Source organism: Triturus cristatus, chromosome 5_1 (genome assembly GCF_964204655.1).
Source record: "Triturus cristatus chromosome 5_1, aTriCri1.1, whole genome shotgun sequence".
NCBI classification, from domain to species: domain Eukaryota; kingdom Metazoa; phylum Chordata; class Amphibia; order Caudata; family Salamandridae; genus Triturus; species Triturus cristatus.
This window is the reverse complement of record NC_140587.1, coordinates 1012583737-1012608557: the sequence shown is the minus strand read 5'-3', so window position 1 is coordinate 1012608557 and position 24821 is coordinate 1012583737. Positions and strand designations below refer to the sequence as shown.

Below are 24821 nucleotides of genomic sequence, written 5' to 3'. Positions count from 1 at the left end.
CCTCCAAGGCCGACTCCAGCCCCGAGATGTCAGTCTCCAGCTTCACCACTGCCTCACTCTTGAGCCTCTTAGCCACCACTATCTGGGAGAGGGCGTGTCCGCGGATTACGGTTTTAAAGGCTTCCCACAGGGACATTGCGGACGACACCGACCCCTCGTTTTCAAGGAAGTATTGGTCCATAGCTTTAACCAGACTGTCGCGAGTCGTAGGGTCTCGCAGGTACCACGGGTTAATGGGAGCGATCCGCCCTACAGACCGCGACTCGGTGTCAAAGAGCAGCCACAGCGGGGAATGATCGGAGATACCCCTCGCCAGGTGCCTGACCTCTCGAATTCGACCAGTCTGCGCCGCGGGCATAAGGAAATAGTCTAACCTAGAAAGACTCCCATGCGCCCCAGAGTGAAAGGTGTACTGACATTGGGTCGGATGCATTAATCGCCAACTATCCACCAGGCCGAAGGTCTCCAACAGCCCACCCAGCCATGCCTGGGCAGCGGGGAGGGTCCTGGGTGGGTGACGATCCAGGTCACCCGAAACCACCGAATTAAAGTCCCCGCCCATAAGCAAAAGACTGTCCGGAAGTTCAAGCAGCATTCGACCCAAGTCCGCGAAGGTGGAGTTCTGGAGGCCCGGGGGGACGTAAACTGAGACCAGGGCAAGGGGATGCCCCTCCCACCTCCCAGTCAGACACACATAGCGCCCTCTGTCATCTGAGACTACCCTGGTGATCTCCAACGGAAGTGAGGATCGCAGGAGAATGCCCACCCCCCTGGAACCAGTTGTGAAACCAGAATGAGCCACGAGGCGGTATCCCCCCCTGTTCATTGCATGACAAACATTACCCACCAGATGCGTCTCCTGGATAAACACCACATCAGGAGTCAGACGACGCAAATACTGCAGTACTACACCCCGTTTGATACGGTCCCCCAACCCATTGACGTTCCATGACATCAGCCTCAACCCGTCCCCCCCCATTCCCTCCAATAGATCAAAGGTCCCCCAGCAAGTAGCACAGTTCCCGAGGTTGAACAAAAATCAATACCTCGCCCTGCAAACAGAAAACACACAGCAAAACAACCCCTCCTTCCCCCCAACCCCCCCCCAAATCCAACTCCCCCCACCCTGCACCCCTGCGGGCCAAAAAACCCCCCCAACTTGCAGTGTGCCTGTCGCCCAACTAACCCCACTCTACGAAAAGACCCCGGAGGAGGAAAGGGACCCGTCCCCGCCCGCCCCCCACACAGGTCCTAGTAAGACAAAATGAACCAAAGAAGTAAAACCCAGCCGAACAGTGCAAAATGGCAAAATCAAGGACCAAAAGTCACTCCAAAGGGGACCCGTCACCTTCGGCGCCTGCAGAGGGCCCGGGACGGTCACCTCTGTCCGGCAGCGAGTCCAGCCAGTCACTCACGGCCACAGGAGAGTCAAAAAAGGCAGTCCGATCCTCGTGTTCCACTCGGAGTTTTGCAGGGTAGAGCATGGAGTACTTTAGGCCCAGTTCACGGAGACGACGTTTCACCCCCTGGAATCCCATCCGCTGTTTCTGGACCAGTTGGGTAAAGTCCGGATAAAAGTTAATGGATGAGTTCTCATGGCGAACCGGGCCATGAACACGTGAGGCCTGCAAAATCGCATCCCGGTCTCTGTAGTAAAACAGTTTGGCCACAATAGGCCTCGGGGGGTCCCCGGCCGTGGCCGACCGCCCGGGACTCGATGGGCCCGCTCCACGGCAAAGAACTTACTTAGGCCAGCAGGGGTCAACTGTTGGAGGATAAGTTCCTCGACCAGGAGGTCAACCGGGCGGTTGTCGGAGGACTCCGGTACGCCTATGACACGGATGTTGTTGCGTCGGGCCCGTCCCTCGAAGTCCTCCAGCCGCCGGGCCATCTGATCGTTGACCACCTTGATGTCACCAAGCGCGGCCTGCAGGCCCGACACATCCGCACCAAGGGTGGAGGTCCGCGCATCAAGAGCCTGAACCCTCTCGTTTGTTTTGGAGAGATCCGCCCGAATTAAGGTGACATCAATTGCCACCGTGTCGATTTTACGGGCCAGGGCCTCATATTGCGTGGCGATGGTCTCCCTGATGCCATCAATGGCGCCCATGATGTCCTGTAGGGAAAGCTCCGGAGAGACGGACGTGCCACCACCGGCGGCGTCCGGGGGGGACCGGCCGCTCCAGGGGAACCTCTGCCCTGAGTGTAGCGGTCCATGTTGTTGGTCTGGACCGATCCCCCGCGGAGGGAGGCTTTAGTCTTACGCCCCTCGGGGCCCCCCATGTGGCCACGGACACCGAGGGGGACCGCCGATCAAGAGTAGCAGAGGCACCGGCACCGGAGACCAGCGCCTCACCCGAGACCACAATATGGCGGTGCGGGGGGACCCAAGGTGATAGGCACTCTCGTGGCAGGTGGAGACAAAGCCTCGTGCAGAGGCCAAGGAAACACCCCGCCACCTCAAGCGCGGCCGCCGGCCAGCCCCCTGAAGTCAGAAAGTGAAACCGAAAGTGGTCGAGCGGCCCCTGGCACCGCGCTGCAGCCGCTGTTGTTCAATTACGACACGGCTCCACGGTTCACCTTCGCCCCGGGCACCTCCGTCGGGTGGGTCCCAAAAGTTCGAACAACGATAACTCAGGATTCCCAGGTCCGATTCAATTTCTGAAAAGAGATACGTGCTCAGCTGGTCTTCATCTCCCAGATTCCATAAACCACATCAGGATATTCTCAGGATAAATTCCGAGGAGCAGCAAGGGTCCGGGGAGCCCTGTGCTCACGCGACCATCTTGGATGCGCGCTAGGCTCCTCCTCCTAAATGTGTTATTTTAAATTAAAGACAAAAATTCATAATAAAGTGTCTTATCAAAAACTGTTATACAAAAACTGAGAAATTAAAATGCAAACCATGGAGAAATACAATAATTTAAACAATTGCCTAAATGCTATTGAATTTTGAATAAAATGTAAGGCTGAAAAGCAAATAATTTGAAATTCTAATCTTTGTAAAACATTAAGACGCTCTGTGTAACTTCCAATGCCTTCCGATCGAAAAATCTGCAGTAAAAAACGTAGGTGTGCTGACTTACATAGTATGAAAATACCATAAAGTGCATAGTGCTTTCAGCAGAAATATTGTCACATGGGCATTTCAGAAGTTTGGAAAATTAGCCGCCCTGTTGTGGGAAGGTCACAAGAAAATGCACCATACCTAAACGAAGAAAAGTAAGTCAAAAATATCTGCTGGGGTGAGCAGATCCAGTTAAATACAGTTCCGTTCTTAGAGTGGTGATTAAGACATTGTAATGTACAATTGTATTCATAGACTTTGACTGCAATTTTCTTAAGCTATACCTAATTTTTATAGAATAGGTTACAATTAACTTTCGAGGTAGCAGTAACAGAATCTAGGGCACTGAAATATTCTGGGATTCCTAGGTCGATAAAGGTGTATTTCACATAATTGTGCCATGGACTCCAATCAATAATATCAAGGGCAATGCATTCCTTCATAATAAGCCTGGAGAAGTCGTTCACAGGCGAATGAATACCAGATCTTAAACCACAGTAATAAAGGAGCAATTTGTATAGTGTCCTCAATATAACTCAATCCTAGTTCGTTATGGCAAATGTGGGTTGCGGTGATCTTAGGGACAGAGAGAAGTCTACTTAAAAAGCTATTTCAGTCCTCTGAATTATATCAGAATTTGTATGTCCCCATACTCCTGTCCCATAAGTGAACATTAGTATACTTTTGCATTTATATAATTGCAACATTTCCTTTATAGGTTTGTGTCCTCATTTTGTAGCAAACCTACACATTGCCTCATTTGCACTTTCAAGCTATTTAAAACTCGGATTTATTAGAAATCCCCATCTCATATCAGAGTCAAAAGAGACACTGGGATAATGAATATTAATCATCTTAATTTTTTTTCCCCATCTATGGTGTACACCCTTGTTTTTGCATTTTTTGGCCCACTAATCATTACAAACGACTTAGACAAATTAACTTAAATCACGTTCCTTTATAAAATCATTAAGAGCTTCTAAAATGGTTTGCAAGCCATTTGCAGTTTTTGCCAGAACAACTGCATCATCTGCATATAAAAGAATAGGGGCAAATTTACTAAGATTTTATACTGTGTTGTGACACAAATCAGCGCAAAATGTTTTTGTCTGATTTTATTTCCAGCGATAAACTTGTTTAGCGTTGTAAATAATGTGAAAGTAACACGAAGCAGCCCATAGCGCTGCTTTGCATTATTTGGTGCCAAGGAGGCGTACCATGGGTGGTGCATGGGTGTCCCTGTGCAACCACCCAAGGTTTCTGACGCTAAACCCAATTTACTAAATAAAGTAGAAAGGGTTTCGCATCACAAAACAGTGCACCCTTCAACCAGGCGCTATGAAGGAGAAATGCTTTTTTTCCCTTTATTTTCCGACTTCGCATGTGTACTGCACTGTACAGCACACAAAGTGGGAAAATGCTTACAATTAGTCTAAGCATAGTATTTTGTACTGGAAGGGTATCCTTCCAGTACAAAACCAATGCTTGACTCACGGAGACGCCCTTGCACTATGGTGCTAAAGTGTCTCTGTGGCACACAGCAGCTAATTTCAGTGGCAGAACTAGGGAGAGGGGAGGATAGTGACACATTTCAGTAAATTTGGCACTCTTCTGCCTTCTCCTTCTCACGCAGCGCAGCATTTGCAGCTGCTGCCACTGCGCTGCATGAGAAATTGTTAAATCTGGCCCTGAGTGTTTACTGGCCTGTGGCAAGTCTTTCCCTCTGTTCGATAGGTATTTTTCTAAATCATTTATATAAAGCAAAAACAAAAATGGAGCCAGTATATAACCTTCTCACTCCTCTATTAAAGGTATCGGGGAAGAACACTCCCCACCTTGTGCATACAGTACTTTCACTGTTGTGCCTTGGTACAAACATCTTAATGAATTTACCAATGTGACTTTGACTCCCATTTTCTCCTGCAAAGACCATGGCTTTGTACAGTTTACAGTGTCAGAGGCATAGGAGAGGTCCATAAAGGCCATGTTCTATGAGCCTCTCCTGGCTTTGACATATTTTCCCACCACCAGGGATAAGTTTAACGACTGCCTACTGTACCCAGGCCGAGTCGAAAACCAATTGTACATCAGTTAAGACCTTGGTTTGTTCTGCCGAAACCTTAAGTCTGGCTAAGAGGATGCGGCCTAGTATTTTCATGGTTGAATCTATCAATGAAATTGGTTGATAACAACTTGGCAAGTTGCTATCACCTTTTTTTTTATTTTTAAATCATGACTATTATTGCATCACACCAGGTTACATTATGGTTAAAAACACCCACTGGAACACCTCATGGTCCTGGAGGTTTACCTGCAAAACTTGTGTTAATGGCATTTGTAACTTTGGCAATTTCAATACTCACTTAGCTTTTTAGCCTTGTCATCGGGGTTCTTTAATTGATTATTCTCTCCAACAAAAAAATACCAAACTATATCTGAAGAAAATACTTTTTCAAAGTGTGCTACCCATAAATCTGCTGTTATGTGGCTTAACCCTTGGTTTTCTATCTTCTGTGAAAAAGGGACTTACCAGACCTGACAAAAAATTGTTAGCAAGAGCGAAGTTATTCCTCATAAGTAAACTATTTAGCGCAGCTCCCTATGGGGAGGGTTAAACATGCAAAGTGTTTTTAACATCTGTGTCTTGTGTTTTGTGAATGTTAAGCCTCAGTTGTTGGTTTGTGTTTTAGTGTCTGTTCACATTGTCTTCAGAGGGTTTGGTGTTTAAATTCTTTGATGTGAGAAGAAAGTTAATGATAAGTCTAGAAAAAGAAGAAGAAGAAGGGTCTTCCAAGACTAGTCTTCATGGAAGTAGTGGTATGGTGTTACCTGGGTGACCAGCTGCAGACAAGTTTGCCTCAAGAATGAATCTACTGATAATTAGCTTATTGCATTAACTAGAATACCATGCCCACTGAACAATGTATTACTGCTGACTCTTTTCCATTCAGTTGCAAAATTAGAATTTATCTTTTCAAGATACACTTGAGCAACATATTATATGTGCCACACCCAACTTCACCCAAAAGTCGTTCAACTTACACTTCCATCTTTTTTAATCCTTCTATCTTAGTTACTGTCCCTGATTTGAGACTAAACTTTATTGCTAACCTTGAACAGTGAGCGCATCTCCACTAAACATGGTACAAAAGACAATCTACCTCACTAGTGGATTGTTTACAGTAGTAATATCTATTTGTGGGTGCAAATGTTCACCGATCGTTATTCTTTGAATCAGGATCTAGACATCTGTGCTCTCGGAGTGCTTATCTGTGCACATAACTTCCACCTCGGTGTTCAGACATTTGTAAATTGGAAGCAGAATCATCAATGCACAGGTTTGCTTGAAATTGCCACATCATTTGGAAAAAAGTACACTATCAATAATCTCTTATGATCATTGTGTTTTTTTTCAGAAATATACTAACTTTGACAAATGCCTTTGACTTGCCAGAAGGAAATATAACCCAAGAGAATTATGATATGATGCTGACATATCTCAATGCAACAAATACAAATACAGTACAGTCACTAAACCTCCAGACCTGCAACCTGGAAACCCTCTTAAATGATGTAAGTTAACGTCTATTTTTGATGCAGTTCTATGATTCTGCAAAACTACTCTATGGCAAGGTATTACTTTGATGTGCCAATTAGAGGAAACGGTCAGTGATGGAAAATATAATGTATTCATCCTTTAAATTGTCCATTAATACTATGTAATAATGTTTTTTATCTGTTTAATTAATGTTGTTACTGGGCCTGCAGAAGATGAGGAAACTTTGTGTAAATTAGCTGAAGGGAATGCGGTAGAGAAGGAAAGGGAGAAGGTGTTATTAATGTGTCCCATTTGCAACAACTTCAAGATTTTGGGCCTCATTTAGACCACAGCGGGCAGTTCGCAGTCTGTCAGTGTGGCCGCTACTCTGGCTGGACTACCGCTCACTATATGGAGAGATCTTCGCTCACCCTGCAGAGATCTCCATGCATGCAGAAAAGCTACCATCAGGGTGGGTCCTCTGAAGCACAACAAATTGGCTGAGAGGCCACTGTGCTTAAGGCAGCCGCTCAGCAAGCATTTTAGGTTTTCAAAACCAAACTTCTCAATGAGTTTTAAATTTTTTTGTCCATTCATGACCTCCAGGCTTCAAGTGGCGGTTGAGAACTAGAAAATAGAACATCAAAGTGTATGCTCTAAATAGGGGGGCGTCTGATCCACCTACACCAACGGCCCAACTCTGGGCCCGATTCCTATGTCGGACGGACCAGAGTCCGTCCAACATCGGTCAGGAACTGTAACCGACTGACCTCCTGTTGTCAGTTACAGAGTTGCAAGTAGGATGCGACCGAACAGGGTTCGGTCTCAATCCTATAGTTAACAATGGGAACATGCATTCCGAACGGAATGCATGTACCTATTGTTAACTGCAGAGGTGCAGTTCATCCCTGCATCCTGTGGCCGGCACCTCAAGGTGCCTGCCACCCGGTGCAGGGATCAACAGGAGCCACCATGTGGCAGCCTCGCACCCATAGGAGCCCTACTGAGTGCCCCCAAAGACAGTTTCCCACCGCCTTTTCGTGCCGGAAAGACCGGCACAAAAAGGCAGTGGGAAACTGCCATCGTACTCCCGCGGCTGGCTAGGGAGTACTGAAGGGTTTCTGGATGGCGGACGGGCTCTCCGAGTCCGTTGTAAGCTATCCGGAAAACCGAGTCTGATTCCTTTCCGACCGAGCCCATCAGAATGGCTCGGTCAGAAAGGAATCCGAAAGGCACGTTCCAATGAGGGCAGGAGGGCTCTGACCGCATCGGAATCGGGCCCTAAATCGAGTCCTTAAGTCTGATGTAGAGAGTCATGGTAAATGTGCCTAAACAAATCGTACATTTATTGTTATAACCAGCCAGTTGTATAACCATTGATTCTTAGTTTGCTAAATGGAAGCTAAACCACTAGCAGAAACTCCCCCAGAAACGTTCCTGAACAGCCACCCAATCACATGGCTGAGCTGGTATTGTGTCTGGCTGAGAAGAACATCACAAAGAGTGACAACCCTTCACTATGATGTATGTAACTCTTTCTTGTTATCAGACCATAATACAATATAATTTGTGGCATTATAAAGCAAACGTCAAAGCAATATAGTCATTTATTATCAGGCTTATTCCAAATTCATCTTGCGCAACTATATACTTTTCACCGAATAGTGAATAAATAAGCTTTCCTGTTTTCCGTTTCTATTTTTGGTAAATTCCAGTGAGGGGTTTTCATTGATTTCAATACCTTAAAAAACAGTGGTTATCAGTGATTACACTGTTCTGCACCATTACAAACAGCAGACACAGTGTTTATCAAGTGTTTAGGGAACGTTTTGCTTTTATTTTTGCTTGCTTTCTACACTGATAGCGCATGTTATATAGACAGTGTAAGTACAATGTATATGATGTCCAAATGCATTTGTACAAATCAAACTTAATGTACTACACCATACAATACTTCTTCAGAGAGTCTTTGGTCATGTGCGATCACTCTTTCCTTCCCATGTAAACTTTTATCTGTGAAAAGGCCCTCTCAATATTGGCACTTGAGATGGGCAACGCCAAAACAGCCACAACACAATTTTCTAACTATGGCCACCTACATAGCTTTCCATGCCAATCCTGGTACACCTGAAGATTGTGATTCTCTGGGGCAGGTTCTGTAACATATGCATTGAACTGGGAGCATATACCCTCAGAGTTATTGAAGAGGTGAACATGCAGTAGAGTGTACTTTTTTCACATCACTATTAATATGCAACCGAAGATCCTCACATTTCTTGCCTTTGGCATCATCACTAAGCAAAAATTATGTAAACGGTTGCCACATGAATAATATAAATGACACAGTTGGAATGACTCTTTCTTTGATGCCACACAAAGCACAAAATGAGAAATATTTGTGTTTTAGTTCCCATGGATCACAAAACAGTGCTCTAGAATGGACTACAAAGTCAATTGCATTCTTCATTAACCCTGAAGATTGTATGGATGAATTCATAATACCATCTAGCAAGTGGCAAGGATCTCTTACAGGGAAGTACTTCAGCTCGATTTTGTCAGGTCATAACAACTTTTTCATAAACGTAACTGAATCACTGTAAATACAAACAATATCACTCCAATCTTTTTTGCCTTGGTAGGAACCTTTTGCAGCAGCATTCCAAGTGACACTGCATTCCATGTTTTTCCAAAAGTCTGGTGTCATGTTTTTACCACTATCCTAGATGCTTGGTGACCACACTCTTTTTACATAATCCAGTCACTACACCTTTCATCGAATACTTAAAACCTGGGCTGTTTGGCAATTCACCTACTATGAATACTGACTCGTTAGAAAAGGGAGCTGCTGTATCAAAGGGTTTCACCCACTATCTGTCTGTGGGTAAATGTGATGGTACATATTGGGAAAAATTCTTATGAAACCAGCCATTTTACCTATCTTTTTTTTTTTAATTATTTTTATTATCCACAGTATCAAAAACATCAATAAAATACATACAGAATCAAGTAACATGGCAAAAAAAAAAATGTATTTCATTCCATTATACCACAAAACAAGAATTAAATTAATTTGGATTGGTTATCTTTCAACATTTCATATGATCAATCATTGCCCCCCATATATATAGACCTAATTTGCATTTCCTTGATCGTTTCACAGAATACAGACTATGCTCCAAGATATATATATTATAGAACCGGGCTCGCCACATTTCAAAAGATGGTACTTCCGGCTGGAGCCAAAAAGACGCTAGATATAGTCGAGCAACCGCCAAAGCGATAAAAAGCAAAAACCGACATTTATGCATGGGTCTCCCTTGCTCGAGATCCTCACCAACCCCCAGCAACATCATAGAGGCAGAGATTTTGACCCTAATTTCTGTCATGAATTTCTCTATGTGTTGTATATATGGCCCTAGTTTAACACAGTCATAAAAAATATGGAGACTATCAGCGTTATCCGCGCTGCATCGGAAACATTTGCCATCATTGCCCCTCCCCCATTTCATCATCTTGGCCGGGGTATGATAAAGATTAAATGCGGTTTTAAAACACTGAGCTTTAAGATTCGCCGATAAACAAATTTCCCCGGCAATGCCAGTAGCCTTCTCCATAGACACACCAGGCTCTCCAACTTTTGCTGCCCACTTACAGTTATGTAATAGGATTTTATAAAGAACCCCTATTTTTTCTTGACCCCTAATAGCTTCAACTATTTGGAGTGGTACCATCGCCGTGGGTACTTTACTCAGGAAATCACGTATTTGTAAGAATTTAAAAAACTGATTTTTGTGGAGAGAGAATTTTTCCGCTAAATCTGAAAAAGTAGTATAAAGCCCCCCAACCTCATAAAAATCCCCGATTTGAGAGATGCCATTCCGCCTCCAACTACTAGCAACTTGATCATGAAATATTGATGGCAAAATGCCTACGGCCGTGGTTGGAGTATAGAAGTTTAATCCCTGAATTTGTAATAATTTTCGGACTACATTCTAGACTTTGAATGCAGCCCCTAGAATTTTGAAACGTGTTCTTTTGTAATAACTCCTATCCAGTTTCTTAAACAGACAGTTATTGACTTCTGAACCCAAAACCATCTGATAAATTGAAGGAGCCTCGGCCAAATTGCTGACGTCTTCTCCAGTCAGCATTATCTGCATATTCAATTGAAGGCAAGAATAATAATAGAGTGTAAAGTCAGGGGCTGACCACCCCCCCCTCCTCTCTCTGGGAAGAGTCATGAGATGCATTACTCTCCGGGGTTTCCCTGGAGTCCACAAGAACTTATCACAAAGTGCTTGCAGATGCTGTAACTGGGCGCGGGATACCTCCAACGGTACTGACCTAAAGAAATACAACACCTTCGGGAGTATATTCATTTTAAGGATGTTAGCTCTACCCACCAAAGTGAGATGTAGGCATTCCGAACTATCTAGCGATTGCTTCACTTTGCGAGTAATATCCCCCCAGTTAATATCGACCAGATCTTTCAAGTTTTCTCAGATCTTAACTCCCAGATAAGTAACTTCCTTAACCACTCTGGGGTCGCTGGCCATGATCTGTTTAGTACACAGAATCTGGGTTTTAGATGTATTCAACTTATAGCCCGAAACCGCGCCAAAATCAAATGCTAGGCGTTCTACTTCAGATATAGCAGTATTAGGGTCAGATGTTATAATGGCAATATCGTCCGCGTATGCGAATACACGGAACTGGTTTTCCAGAACGCAAAAAGGTTTAATCTGAGTACTTCTCTCTAACATTGTTAAAAAAGGGTTAATATAAAGGGCAAACAGCAGGGGAGAGCAGGGACAGCCCTGCCGTGTGCCTCTTGAAATTTTTATAGGGTCTGATACCAGAACCATAGAACAGATCCTTGCCGAGGGCGATCGATATAATACTTTTACAGCCTGGATAAAACCCTCACCAAACCCCATCCGCTGCATAACCCCCCCAAAGGAAATCCCATGCCACACGATCAAACGCCTTCTCGGCGTCTAGTAGGATCAGCCCTAAATCCCTAGCCTCGACCTGTGCAATGTCAAAGAGTGTCACAATTCTGTTAATGTGATTCACAGTCCCCCGGCCGGGAATAAATCTGTGTTGTTTTGGGGAGACCAAGGGCGAGATAACCTTTGCTAACCTATTCGCCCGGATTTTATCATAAATCTTCCATCACAATTGATGAGAGAGATCGGGCGATATGACCCTGGCAAATCCTGTGGCTTATCTTTTTTCCTAAAGATGACAATGTTGGCCTTTTCCCAAGATTGCGGTGCATTTCCCATTTGAGTGGCTAAGAGGACGGCCAACAAATCTATTTTAATCTCCTGAAAAAAAGTCCTATACACCTCCGAAGGGAGCCTATCGGGGCCCACTGCCTTACCAATCGCCATACTATTTATGGCTAGTTCTAACTCTGCCATAGTAATAGGGCTTTCCAAAATCTCTGCCTCCTCCTGACCGATTCGTTCCACCAGCTGTTGTATTGCTGAGTCCCCTGTATATACCCCTGGATCTTTTCCCGAATAGAGATTTTCATAGAGTTTAAAAAAGATCTGAACAATTTCCTGGGGATCATAGATCATATCACCTGACTGGTTCTTCATACTGGCTATTCTATAAGTGGCTTCCTTAGAGCGTAATCTATTAGCCAGGCAGCGCCCGACCACTTCTCCATACTCATAGCATTCCTTTTTGTATACTAGATATTTAGCTGCGATTTCCTTGCTCCAGGATAAATTAATGTTAGCCCTACATCTAGCCACTTTAGTCTGAAGATCAATAATATCATTCTTGGCCCAAATCCCGTGTGCCAAGTTTTCTTCCGCTGCCTTAAGCTTAATATACAATTCCTGCATTGCAAGCTTAACTTTCTTTTGCTGGTACAATCCATAACTCAGGACGTCCCCTCTAAGACAGGCTTTAAAGGCATCCCATAGGACTCCAGCGGAGGTTGAATGCCGATTATCTTGAAAAAAAACCTTGATCAAGTTTTTAATATGATCTTTAAAGAGTTTTTCAAGAAGCAATTTCCTATTAAAACTAAAAATTCGTAAATTTACATAAAAACCTATTGCGGGTTTATCCAGGACTACTGGTGCATGGTCAGATGTAATTCTTGGGAAAACTAGGATTTTAGCTTCTGTGAATAATGTTGGCGAAACAAAAAAATAATCGAGTCGTACTAGCTTTTGATGGGGATGGGAATATAAGGTAAAGCCAGGATCAAGTGGACATAGATAATCCCATACATCGACCAAACCATGATCCATAAGTAATGAGATAGCGCCTTGAAAACCCTAGGTTTCCTACCATTGTAATTTTGCGTGCCCAACTGAAGATCCTTGTTAGTCAGGCTGATATTAAAATCTCCACATAGCACCAAAGGGGTGGGCCATAATGCGAGCTCCACATTAAGCTGTTGCAACACTATGGCTTCATCGAAATTGGAGCCGTAAACAGTACAAAGCGTAAATTCTTTTTCCCCTATCAAACATTCTACAATAAGCCACCGCCTCAGCTTGTCAGCCAATACCAGTCCCGTGCTTTGTATAGCAGGTTTGGCTAACACTGCCACTCCCCGGGTTGATATAGATTGCTGAGAAGCTGCTAGAAGCACAAAACCCATTTCCGCAAAAAATTTCCGTTTACCCCACGGTACTTGGGTTTCTTGTAGACAAACCATATCTTGTTGAATCACCCGAAGTTCAGCAGCTACCCTTTGTCTTTTATTATAGCTGTTTAGGCAACATACATTCAGTGAACATATTCGGAACCCAAACCTAGCCATTAGATAAATAGAGGGGCAATCCAATATTAAATTCTCTGTAAACAGACATTAAATCAATTAAACTTAGACTTGAACTCAAACTCAAAAATATATCGATACTGTGGATTATTTTCTTTATTTTACCCCACCCAGACCCCCCAACCCCCCACTGCTCACTCCCGAACCCTCCCCACCCGCCCTACCCCTACCCTTCCATGAGGCTTTGGGACCAATGGTCCCTGTGATGCCAAGCTCCCAACACCCAGGTGAACGCCCCCGCACCATGCCCGTCACCCTATGAACCAGACAAGACATCATATAGATCATGTTAAATATGAAACATCCTTAAACCATAGACCTGTTGCTGATGCCAACTAAACCTTAATTATAACACCAAATTTTCACATAGGGTGAGACAACACACGAAAGAGAGGAGAGAGAGAGAAAAGGGAAGAGAAAAAAAAATAACCAGAAAAACAGTTGATATAGTTACAAATCGGGACCTAAATTCCTGCCCAGCTTTTCAATCTACCAAATTCATACTAAAATCCCCCATTTAGGCACATTTCACAAAGATTGTAAAAATTCTTTTGCTACTATCTCGGAGGAAAAGAACCGGGTTTGATCCTTAACAATAACTTTAAGCTTGGTTGGGTTTAACAAAAAGACTTGAGCTCCTTTGGCCTGAAATGGTGCAATAAGCTGACGTATATGCCAGCGCCTTTCCACCGTTAAATGGCAAAAGTCAGGCCTTACAAAAAATTCCAGCCCTTTCCCTGCCCTTTTTCTATCAGGGCGTGCCAAAGAATACACATCTTCCCTAGCCAAGAAGCTGTTAAGAGAGATCAAAATCACTCTGGGTCTATCCAAAGATTGGCTGGGTCTTGGGCGAGGATTAAATGGGAATCGTTGCGCTCTCTCTACTTCTCTTGCCCAGTCCCATTTGCTCAACTCTGGAAAAGCTTCCGTAAATAAATTGATGATAAAGTTGCGAGTGTCTTGACCTTCAATCCCCTCTGGAATTTGCAAAACTCTAAGATTGTTCCTTTGAGAGCGATTTTCAATGTCAGCTAACTTCCATTGTGTGTCATCTTTTAGGGATCGTAGAGATTCGGTTAAAGCCTTCTGTGCAACCAGTTCGTCTTCGAGAGAGTATATTCTTGCTTCTGCTTCACTAAATCTTGTTGTGAACTCAGTACAGGTCTTGGCTATACGTCGTACCGAGTTCTGTAGTTTGCGACATGAGCCCTGTACTCTCTGGTTCTCTACTCGGGCCTCCTCTCTATGAATTACCATAGTTTGATAGATCAGTGTTAAAGATATATCCTCGGGAGCCTTGATAGATGGTTCTGTACCGGCTCCCGTGGCTCGCCTACTCTCAATGCTTAAATCAGTTGAGCAGGAATAGTCCCACTGTAGGACATTGCTTCCATTGCCGCCATTCCTTGATTTGGCACCGCTTTTCAGATCTAATTTTTTACGCACTGTACGCGGGTTGCTATCTGATATATCCCCAGAGTCCTCCAGTTGTACACTACCATCACTGCGTTCATCATTCTGCAGACCAGCCCTAGCTGAAGCCCCTAACATAAACTCAAGGTCGTCGTTCGAGGAGTTTGATTGGTCAGATAATGAGAAAAAATATTCCCCAGTATCTATATCCTGCATTGTAGATTTGAGAAAGGTAGTGTCACCTATTGTATCCTGAATTGCAGCCAAGCCGGTATCATTGTCCCTAATCAATTCGGATTTCAAACCGGGACCAACAAGAGGTACCAGAGTAGGGGGTTCACCTGGATTTCTGGGAAACCTCCCCTCCTTGTTAATATCCTCATCGTGTTCTCTGACTTGGGCAGCCCTAGATATAGGGAGCGGTCCCGCGCTGATGTTATCAGTATCAACAGCATCAACATCTCTCTGATTGCAGGCTCTTTCAATCCGCTCTGGTTCTGAGGTGAGTCCTAATGCCATAGCAGAAGACATGCATTTAGGAGGTTAGGGAGGTTGGATAGCTTCCCCCTTATCCTTTGCTTTACCAGCAGAGAATAATAGCGGTATAGTGCGCTTTCCAATATTCTCCGTCGATTTCCCTCCTTTTCCTCCTTTTAACACAGTGTCTTTATTTGGTGATATAGAGCCACTCACTGTGTTTGATGTGTTTTTAATCGTAATTCCAGCGTTGTCCACGAGAAGGCGAGTCCTCCCTCTTGCTGCCTTGGGAGGCATCGTTGACGGGGCTCTATCCAGCCCTCTGCGGCCGCCGTAGTATGCAGGCGCCGGAGGAAAACGCCAGCTCCAACTCCGGACGTGCAGCCACCAACAGCGATATTGTATGCGGCGTAGTTTTGATGAAAAAGAGTCCTTCCCTGCAGCTCCTCTCTCAAAGGTATTCATGCAGCGTGAGCATGGCGTGGGGGGTTTTGGTCACCCGGGAGCAGCCAGCTTACGCGTCCAACCCAGCAGACGCAATCTTGCCTCGCATACAATCAAGAAGCTACACTTTCCGCCATTTTACCTATCAGTGAAAGAATTAAACATAGCCAAAATATCAACTATGATTTTGATATTTCCTGATTCTCTACAGTTCACAAAATAATTAACTAAGACCTAAAACATGCTTCTAAATCCTGCAACCTTAGACCAAAGACAACACAATTGAAAAATGAAAAGGAAGAAGAAACAATATTTTATTGACTCAAACAGAATAATTTTAGGACAGTCTTTCTTGCTGTTACCTTGTATGACAAAGTTACAATGTATTGGCCCCTCCAAGAAAAAACTAAAAATGACTTTTTCACTTTCCTATTCTTTTCTTTGGATGGCATTTAGTTTGTAGTTGTGCAGTTCTTTTTTCAGTGTTTCTGTGCTTTTACTGGCGAGGGCTATTTCCCTTTTGGTGGAGTTTTATCAGTTACTATGGGTTTAAACCTAAAACAGGATAGCCTATGAATAAATAACATTGCTTAATTTGTTTTTTTTTAAAAGTCCCAGGGCACTTCAGGAGGCCACAGCAGCTTGCAACACATTGCCACTGCAAGTGCTGCCAATGTTAGTAACAACACAACTACTAACCATCACACTCCTGCAAGTGTGGCAATTCAGACTAATACTGGCCCCAAAAATATAAGAATGGCTTTGGCTGCAGGTAATAGTAACTTTTAATGTATATTGAATTAATACTTGACTGTTGTTGTGGTCATCTCTAAATTAGCCAGACAGCGCCACCTTGTGGCAGATTGTCGTAAGCGCCGGTGTTGACAATTAAGCGCTGGTGTTGAGCATCGGAAACCACCAGCTCAAATTAAGCACTGATAATACATCATCTAAGTAAGTGTTAATTAACTAAATACCTCCAGAAGGTCTCAAATCTAGGGATATGGTAAGCCTTTAGCAAATTCTTTCCAGTTTACCAGATCTTTAAACTCAGCGTCTGTTCTAGATGTCTTTATACGAAGTTCTTCAGATGTTGCCCATTCAGTGATATCCCCTATCCAGTCTTTAATCAGGGTGGGCACTGTGCTGGATAACCAGGGTATACCTAATCCGCTCTTCATTAGCAATAATATAAACTTCGCTACTTTTCTTTTTATCTTATTACACTTTTGGAATATCGTAATTCCCAAGAAATCTATACAAGGTGCTACTTGTAAGGTTACATTCACACATTCCTAATAGCTTGTCACCATTTACTTCCAGTAATTGGTAATCGTTGGAAACATCCACGTTAGGTGAACGAACGTGGCAACATTAGTTCAGCATTTGGTACAGTGTATGTATGTAGCTGTTGTTATGTAGGATCTATGAAGTATATTGAAGCGAATCAATAAAAATCCAGCATTGATGGTTGTAGGAAAGTGCCCTTTTTGTATGGTCACCCCAATACTTTTTTCACCAATGCTGATGGTTATGGCTTTGAAAGTGCACAGGAGCCTGCTATCCAGGCCCCAGTGAGCTCTCACTAAAATGATGTAAGTAAATTGTTATCCCCAATTGGCAAGGCCTTTAACCCCCTTATAAGGCCCTGGGCAAGTGGTATCAATGGTAACCAGGGCTTTGGAGTTAAAGGGGTCACCAGGGCTTGAAGCACTAATTGTGCCATTCTGAGTGATCCAAGTAAACAGATGACAGCAGCCCTACCATTGCTGACTGCATGAGTCGTGCAAACTGCTCAAACTCGACTTTCCCTCACCATGAGTGGCATGGTCAAAGCACACCTTTTAATATTTGTCAGTCACCCTTTAGGTAGGCCTCCTAAGCCCAAGAGGTAGGGTGCATTATATATAAGATGTGGCCATATAAATGCAGGCTTATATGTACCTATAGTAGCCTCTTTCCATTAAGGGTTACTATAAGTGTTCAGCGGGCTATAGCATAACATGGGCTGGCACCCGGAGGTTGCCAGCTCCATTTTGGTCCCACTGAAAAGTGTCATATTTGGTATCAAACAATTTGTCTCATTAAATCTGACTTTTCCACAAAGTCAGATTTAATATGACATGCACTCAGGTGGCTACCTTAGAGTTTGCCCACCTGGTTGCCTCAGCCTTTCCTGTGCCCCGACTGGTAGGCTGCGGCTGCTGCAGCCAATACAAGAATCTGTACCCCTGCCAAGAGGTGTGAACACACCAAGGAGTCAGAAACAAAGGCCTGCCTGGGAAGGAGGTGACACCACCCTCCCTGACAGGATGGCTAGTGAGTTAGGTCTCAGGAGGTGTGATCACTCCCCGGAGTCAGAAACAAATGCCTGCCAGGGAAGGAGGTGACACCTCCCTCCCTGACAGGATGTTTATTGAAGTGGCACATCAAGGCGGTGAGCTTCAAAGGTTTTACCGCCTCTGATATGCAACCTGGCTGCCTCCCTGAGGCGATAAAAGCCCTCCCCATGCCCTCAGGCACATTTGAGCCAGGGCAGGTGATTAAATTAGGTAGTCAGGGGGTGAAATTCACCAGAAGGCGAGCCTCACTCCAAAGAAGGGTTCTACCATTTTTAAAAGTGGCAGAAGAGAAAGTTCTGGGTAGCAAAGGTGGAACACACCCCTAGATGTGGTCACCTCGGAAGCTGATTAGACCCTTGGGCTAGTAGCCCATTGGATACTAGCACCCACACCCCTAACGCCCATACATCTACAATTTAAGGGGCACCCCTGGCACCAGAACCTGAGATCTGAAACAACTTGCAAAAAAGGACAAAGAAGAGACCAGAGTCCGTGACTTCAGGATGCACAAAGCAAAGGTGCGATAACCTGCACTTTTGGCAACCACCCTGCAACTGCATGACGGCAACTCGTCTTGTACCAGAGACCAACTACAAAGTCACAAGGAACCTCTCTGAGCACCAAAGGCAACTCCATAACTTCCTTTGACTCAAGGTACTAATTCCCTGCAGCCCGCAGGTAGAAGCACAATCCCGAATCCAAATAATCACTGTCCATTGGGCCTACCGAGGGATTTCCCAAAAGTAAATGGTCTAGTACATTTTGGGAAATGTAGTCCTGTCCTCCAGCAAGTTTCAGGCAGCTACCGTTTTCTCCTGGACTCCAGGACGTGGAAGTAACCCAAAGCTGAGCTTGCCACTGCCAAAGATTGTTGGTGCTCAGTTCGGCTACCACTACCTTTATTCGACACTGTTCCTCGAGTGAACTCTAAGAGCAAGAAGTGTCCTAGCCGTCACCTTCTTGGTGAAGTAGTGTGATGTAAAAAACAATACATGAACAAGTGATACAAAACAACAAATTATACAAACATTATGTTACCGGTCTTAATTCACAAACAAAGCAGCTACTTGGACATTCACATTGTATAACTGAGTTAAGTAGTTGCTGTCACAGGGAACAAAATGTTTTTGGAAATTGGTGTCAGATTTCATGTGAGTCGTGTCTATTACTTATCTTCCATGTTGGTACTCTGAAAGGCTTAACACATGTTCTTCTACTAAAGCTTGACTGCTCTGTGCTACACTACCAGGACTCAGCTAGGGATTTATTATTGTGAATCCGAAGGACCTATATTTGGGGTATTATGAGAGTATTGCATAGTGAGGCCTAAACAGCCTCAGTACATAATTTCTACATTGGTATTACAGCAGTGGGATCCTGAACTTGTGTATCGCAGTACCTCTTGCCATAGGTGATAATTGCATGAGAAATCCACTTTTGACATTAGATCTAAATTATTTTTTCAGATTTAAAAAAAAAAAAATATTTATTGGCATTGTTAGGCCCCTGTGTAGACCCCCCATTCTAAAGTAAAGCAAAAGGAAAATTAGAAAGTTAGGCAAACGTTTTACAAAGTTTATTAAAAATGTAAACAGGTCCCAACGTTCAAATAAAAGGTAGTGCACAATGAAGGCTAGTCAGAACATTGACCTATCAGTCATCCCAGCTCTGAAGATCAATGATCTAATTGTTTTTTGCAAAGTTAGACTACAGAGCAACCGTCAAAAAGGAAGACCTTGAAAAGGTCCTCAGGTCCTATGAAAAAGAGAAACTATAGAGAGAGGGCCATTTCTCGGAAGAACACCCTGAAGAGGGTGAGGATGATGCCCTAGCCCAAATAGATGATGGTGGGAAGACAGTGAAGACCACACCTCTTCAACCATTCCCAGACCCCCTTCACCAGCAGGAAGTAAAAGAAGTCACTCTAGCAGAGCCCCCTACTGGTAAGGTGGCAGTAAGCCTCGAGGAAGAGCTTGATCTCCTCTTACTAGAGGAGAAAAAGATTAAACCTGGGGAAAGGAGACTAGCCCTTAAAGAAAGAAGTTCCAAGATGGGCTTGAAGTCCAAAGATAATGGGGGCAGCAATGTTCATAGAGAAAAAGAGGACACCTTTGTCCCTAAGATCACCAAGGGGATTGTCCCAATTATTTTTTTTTTTTAAATAGATTTTATTTGTCAACAAACACATAAAGTGCAGGCCCCTGAAGTCCCAGAGGTACCTGCCAAAGCATTGCAACCATGATATTATTGACCTTCTAGATTAGTAGAATACTTAAAGATGCACTACATTTGAAAAACAAACCCCCGACCCCCCCTCCTCCAACTCCCGGATCCCCCCCGACCGCACTATACCATGACCAATAAACAGCATCCTGTATGAGCATAAGCTTGACAGTTCCGACCCCGGGTCCAGAGTAAGCCCTCCCGCCCCATGGGAACTAAAGGGACCCCTCCTCCCGCTCCTCCGGGATTGGCTCCAGGAGGATACCCCTGTAGTCTGCCCAACGCTTCCATATCATAATGTTTACGAGGACACCCCCTGGCAGCGAATATGGGGAGCTCCAAACCCATGCTAAAGTCCAGACCCCTCTTCCACACGTTCCGAGAGGAAGCCACTGAGCCTTCCATGCTCGGACGATATCCCTCTTGGCCAGCATAAGGCCCAACAGTAGCAAGTGTCTCTTATATATGTTTCCACCATTATCGTCCATGACGTGCAGAAGTGTCAACTTAGGGTCTGCGGGGAGATCCCAACCCAGCACCTCGGATAGGCAGGACAACACCCCTCTCCAAAAACGAGACAATGACACACAGTGCCATACCGTGTGATAGAAGGAGCCCTCCTCCCGCCCACATCGGAGACACTCCGGAGACGTGATCAGTCCAGCCCGCCACAGCCTCCTACGGGTAAAATAAGCCCTGTGCAAATATTTAAATTGAATGAGGCGTAGTTGAATAACTATTGCTGCCCCCCGGGGCGAGGCCAGCGCCTCCATCCAGTCCGTTTCGTCGAGGGGCCCAACATCACCCTCCCATTTCCCCTTTAGATGCTGGAGCGAGGGGGAACTGTGAATGACGAGTGTTCTATATGTCTTGGAAATGTTCCGCTCTAGGAGGTCCCCCATGAAGAGCTTCGCTTTCACTGGGCTAAACTCGGCTATGGAATCCAAGCCCGCTAGGCTAGGGGATAGTGCATGACGGAATTGGAGGTACCTGTAGAACTGTGTCCGGGGCATGCTGATTTCTTGTTGTAGATCCTGGAAGGACTTCAGGGCACAGTCCCGTACCACATCGCCTATTGTGGAGATGCCTTTCCGATCCCACCCCTCAAACCCGGACAGGGCCGCCATCTGTGGTAGTCGCCCATTGTGCCACAAGGGGGTTTCCCGCGTGAACACGTTCCACCACCCAATTCGTGTCAGCGCCTGGCGCCAAATCTGAAAAACTACCTTGAGTCGCCGCTCCACCGCTTAGGCCGGATCCCCCCTGTCCCCATACCACCACTCTGTCAGAACTAGCAAGTGGGAGGCCTGATAGTAGGAAAGCATATCCGACGTAGCCAGTCCCCCTTCATACGTTGAAAGGAAACGCGTCCGCAGGGCCACCCGAGCCGCCCAACCCTCCCACAGGAACTGACCCAAGGTCGAGTTCACCCGACGGAACCAGCCCGTTGGAATCGTATACGGATGATTCTGCAGCTGGTACAGAAGACGGGGAAGGGCAACCATCTTAAAAATCGCAGACCGACCGAATATAGTGAGCGGCATACGGGCCCACAATTTGATGTCTTGGCAAACGCGCTCCCACACGGGCACCACATTACGCTCCCAAGAAACCGCCGTGGTAGTTGATAAGAAGTCCCCTAGATACTTGAGTCCCCCCGCCGCCATCCGCACCGTGGAGGCCCACTCCCGCAACTGGGTCGGACCCCCCAATACCCACAGGGTAGACTTCCGGAGATTCCTGAAGTGACCCGAAGTCTCACCGAAGATCTGCATGATACGGAGTATCCGGGGCCCCGTGCGGTCAAGGTCCGTCAGAAAAAAAAGGACATCGTCCGCATAAAGAGCAATGCGATCAACCAGTCCATTCTCCCACTCAAAACCGGAGATTTGCGCGTCTATCCGCACCCAGGCTGCCAAGGGCTCCATAGCCAGGGCAAACAGATATGGGGACAGTGGGCACCCCTGGCGTGTTCCACGTTGTACAGGGAATGTCGTTGAAGTCTCCCCCGCTACCCTGACCGAGGCCGTATGCTCCGTATATAGAAGCCGCACGTAGGATATGAACCGCGGACCAAAGTTCAAGCAGCAGGAACAGATATCGCCAGCTGAGGGAGTCGAATGCCCGATCCATGTCCGCCAACAACAGGGCTGCTGGAACCCCCAACCGCTGTAACTCAGTAATCGCAAAATGGGCCCGCCGAATATTATGCCGCGTAGCGTGGGATGGCATAAACCCTGCCTGATCCGGGTGAACCAACGAGGTAATGTATGGTAAGATGCGGTTGGCCAGGGCTTTCGCCAGGATTTTGGCCTCCACGTTGAGGAGGGAGATCGGACGATATGAGGCGTGCTCCTCCGGGGGTCTGCCTGGTTTGTGGAACACCACAATTTCAGTGTGCCTCCAGTCCCGAGGTAACAATCCACAGTCCCGAGCCTCCTCCACCACCGCCGTGTAATGTGGACCCAATTGGAGGAAGTACTTCTTGAAAAACTCACTCGGGAACCCATTTGGGCCCGGGGCCTTGCCCGGGTTGAGGCCACCCAGCGCGTCCCCAAATTCCTCCCCTGTAAGCAGGAGATCCAATTTAGTCCTAGCTGCCTCTGATAAGGCCGTGATAGGATGATCACGTAGGAACCGCTCTACTTTCGTTTCCGTGAGGCATTCACGGGGACTATATAGGCCTGCATAGTATGTAGCAAAGCTATTAGCGAGCGCACCTGGGTCCGCAAGAGGCGTGCCCTCCGGGTCTACGATCCCCGGGAGATCCTGGGTATGATGCACACCCTGACACAGCCTGTGTAGCATTGCGCCTGATTTATCCCCTCATTGGTACACCCGACTCCTGGTGGCCAGCCAAGCCTGGCGTGCCTCGTCTAGCAAGAGAGAGCCGTACGTCTGCTGTGCGTATAGTAGCCGCCGGCGGGACACCTCCCCCCGTTTCCCGGCCCCTACGCTCCAATTCCGTGACCTCGGCCTCCACTTGAATCAGCCCCGCTCGGTGCTCGCGGCGGGCCGCCGCGCAGTATGAATTATCCGCCCCGCGAAGTGTCTGCTTCAGCGCCTCCCACAACATATCTGCCCCGGACACGGATCCCACATTCAGTGTCAAGTATTGATCTTGCCCCCCGCGGCTGCCCCGGCCACGCCTGGGCCCGTAAATCTATCAATCGGCCCTTGTTTCGCCGCGCCTCCGCCATGTTTGTCCTTGGTCATTGTCGCAGACCCCACTCCTAGGCCACGGCCGCTCAAGACCCGACGGACCCGAGGGTAGGTCGCCTCCGCCGCCTACGATGCCGCCTCCGGGATGTTGCCCCTGCGAAGAGTCTTAGGCGCCAAATGTCTGGTGAAAGCCGTAGGGCTCAGGGTCCTGACCACCCCGCCCCAGGCACCCAGCCGCCGTCGCCTGGTCCGCGGGTCCCCAGCCTGTTCCGGACTAGGCCCAATCACCGCCAGAAGGATCCGGCCGCCACCTCTCAAATAAGGCCCCGGGGAGGGCGCGACGTCCGCACCCACCCAGCCGGCCAACCGAAGCAGGTCCCTCTGTCTCGGGGGTCCAGGAAGCTGCCGCCCGCCCTAACCGGGCCGGATTACTGTCCGTCCATCCCTGCCGCCCCCAACAGGTCTCCTCACCCCCTGCGGCCCGAATCGGCCGCCGAACCCCCGAATCTCTGGTGCAATGGGGGGGGAGGGGAAAGAGAGCACGGTGCCCGGAAAGCCAGGGGGCGACACTGGTGCAAGGCCCACTGCCCGGCCAGAACACTCACCACACCTCTCCACCACTCGCGCTACTCCAGGCCAGGACTCCCCAGGAATCCTCCGCAGGTCCCCTCCAGGCCGGGCTGAGTCGTCTCTACCCAGGGCGCTGCTCCGCCGCCACCGACTGGCCACCGCTGGGCTCGATGTGGGTCTCCACTGCAGCTCCGCGCACGACGGTCAGGCCCCGCCTCTCCTCGTACTGGAGACCGCGGCTCACAGCGCCACACTAGGCCTGAGGGCGCCGCTCGGGTGTCTGGCGGCTCGCGGGGGACTCCAGCCCTCGAAGTTGCTCGGGCTGCCACGGCTGTCCACCGCACCCCACCGCCGTCACGCAGGGCACCCCAGCCCCGGGGAATCAGGATAATATGCAGGATATCTGTCATGGGCGGGCGGGCGGGAGCCGACTCAGAGCCCGTCCACCATCTTGGCTCACCAAGCCATGCCCCCCGATTGTCCCAAGTTTTAGTGATTGTGATTACATTAATAAATGGTTTGCAGCCTTTGAGAAGGCCTGCAAAATGAGAACGATAGGTCACCAGCACTGGGGCTCTCTATTGTGGGTGTTGTTCTCTGTCAAGGGCAAAGATAGACTTCTGACCATTATTGAGGATGTGGCAGAATTCTATCAGCATATGACGGAGATCTTGATAGAAGGATTTAGACTCACCACAGTAGAGTACAGAGTGGAGTTTAGGAACACTCGTAAAGGTCAAAACCAGACATGTGTGGATTTCTTACACTCCTCAG

The 24821-nt window shown here is 46.7% G+C and overlaps 1 protein-coding gene across 1 annotated transcript in view; it reads left to right on the top strand.

Moving 5' to 3' along the window:
* Positions 1-24821, top strand: part of SLC6A19 (solute carrier family 6 member 19) — a 793248-nt gene that overhangs the window by 427371 nt on the left and 341056 nt on the right. The window contains exon 8 of the mRNA XM_085606111.1: positions 6484-6640. Coding sequence (XP_085462237.1) covers positions 6484-6640 — 157 coding nt within the window. The remainder of the gene's footprint in view (positions 1-6483; positions 6641-24821) is intronic.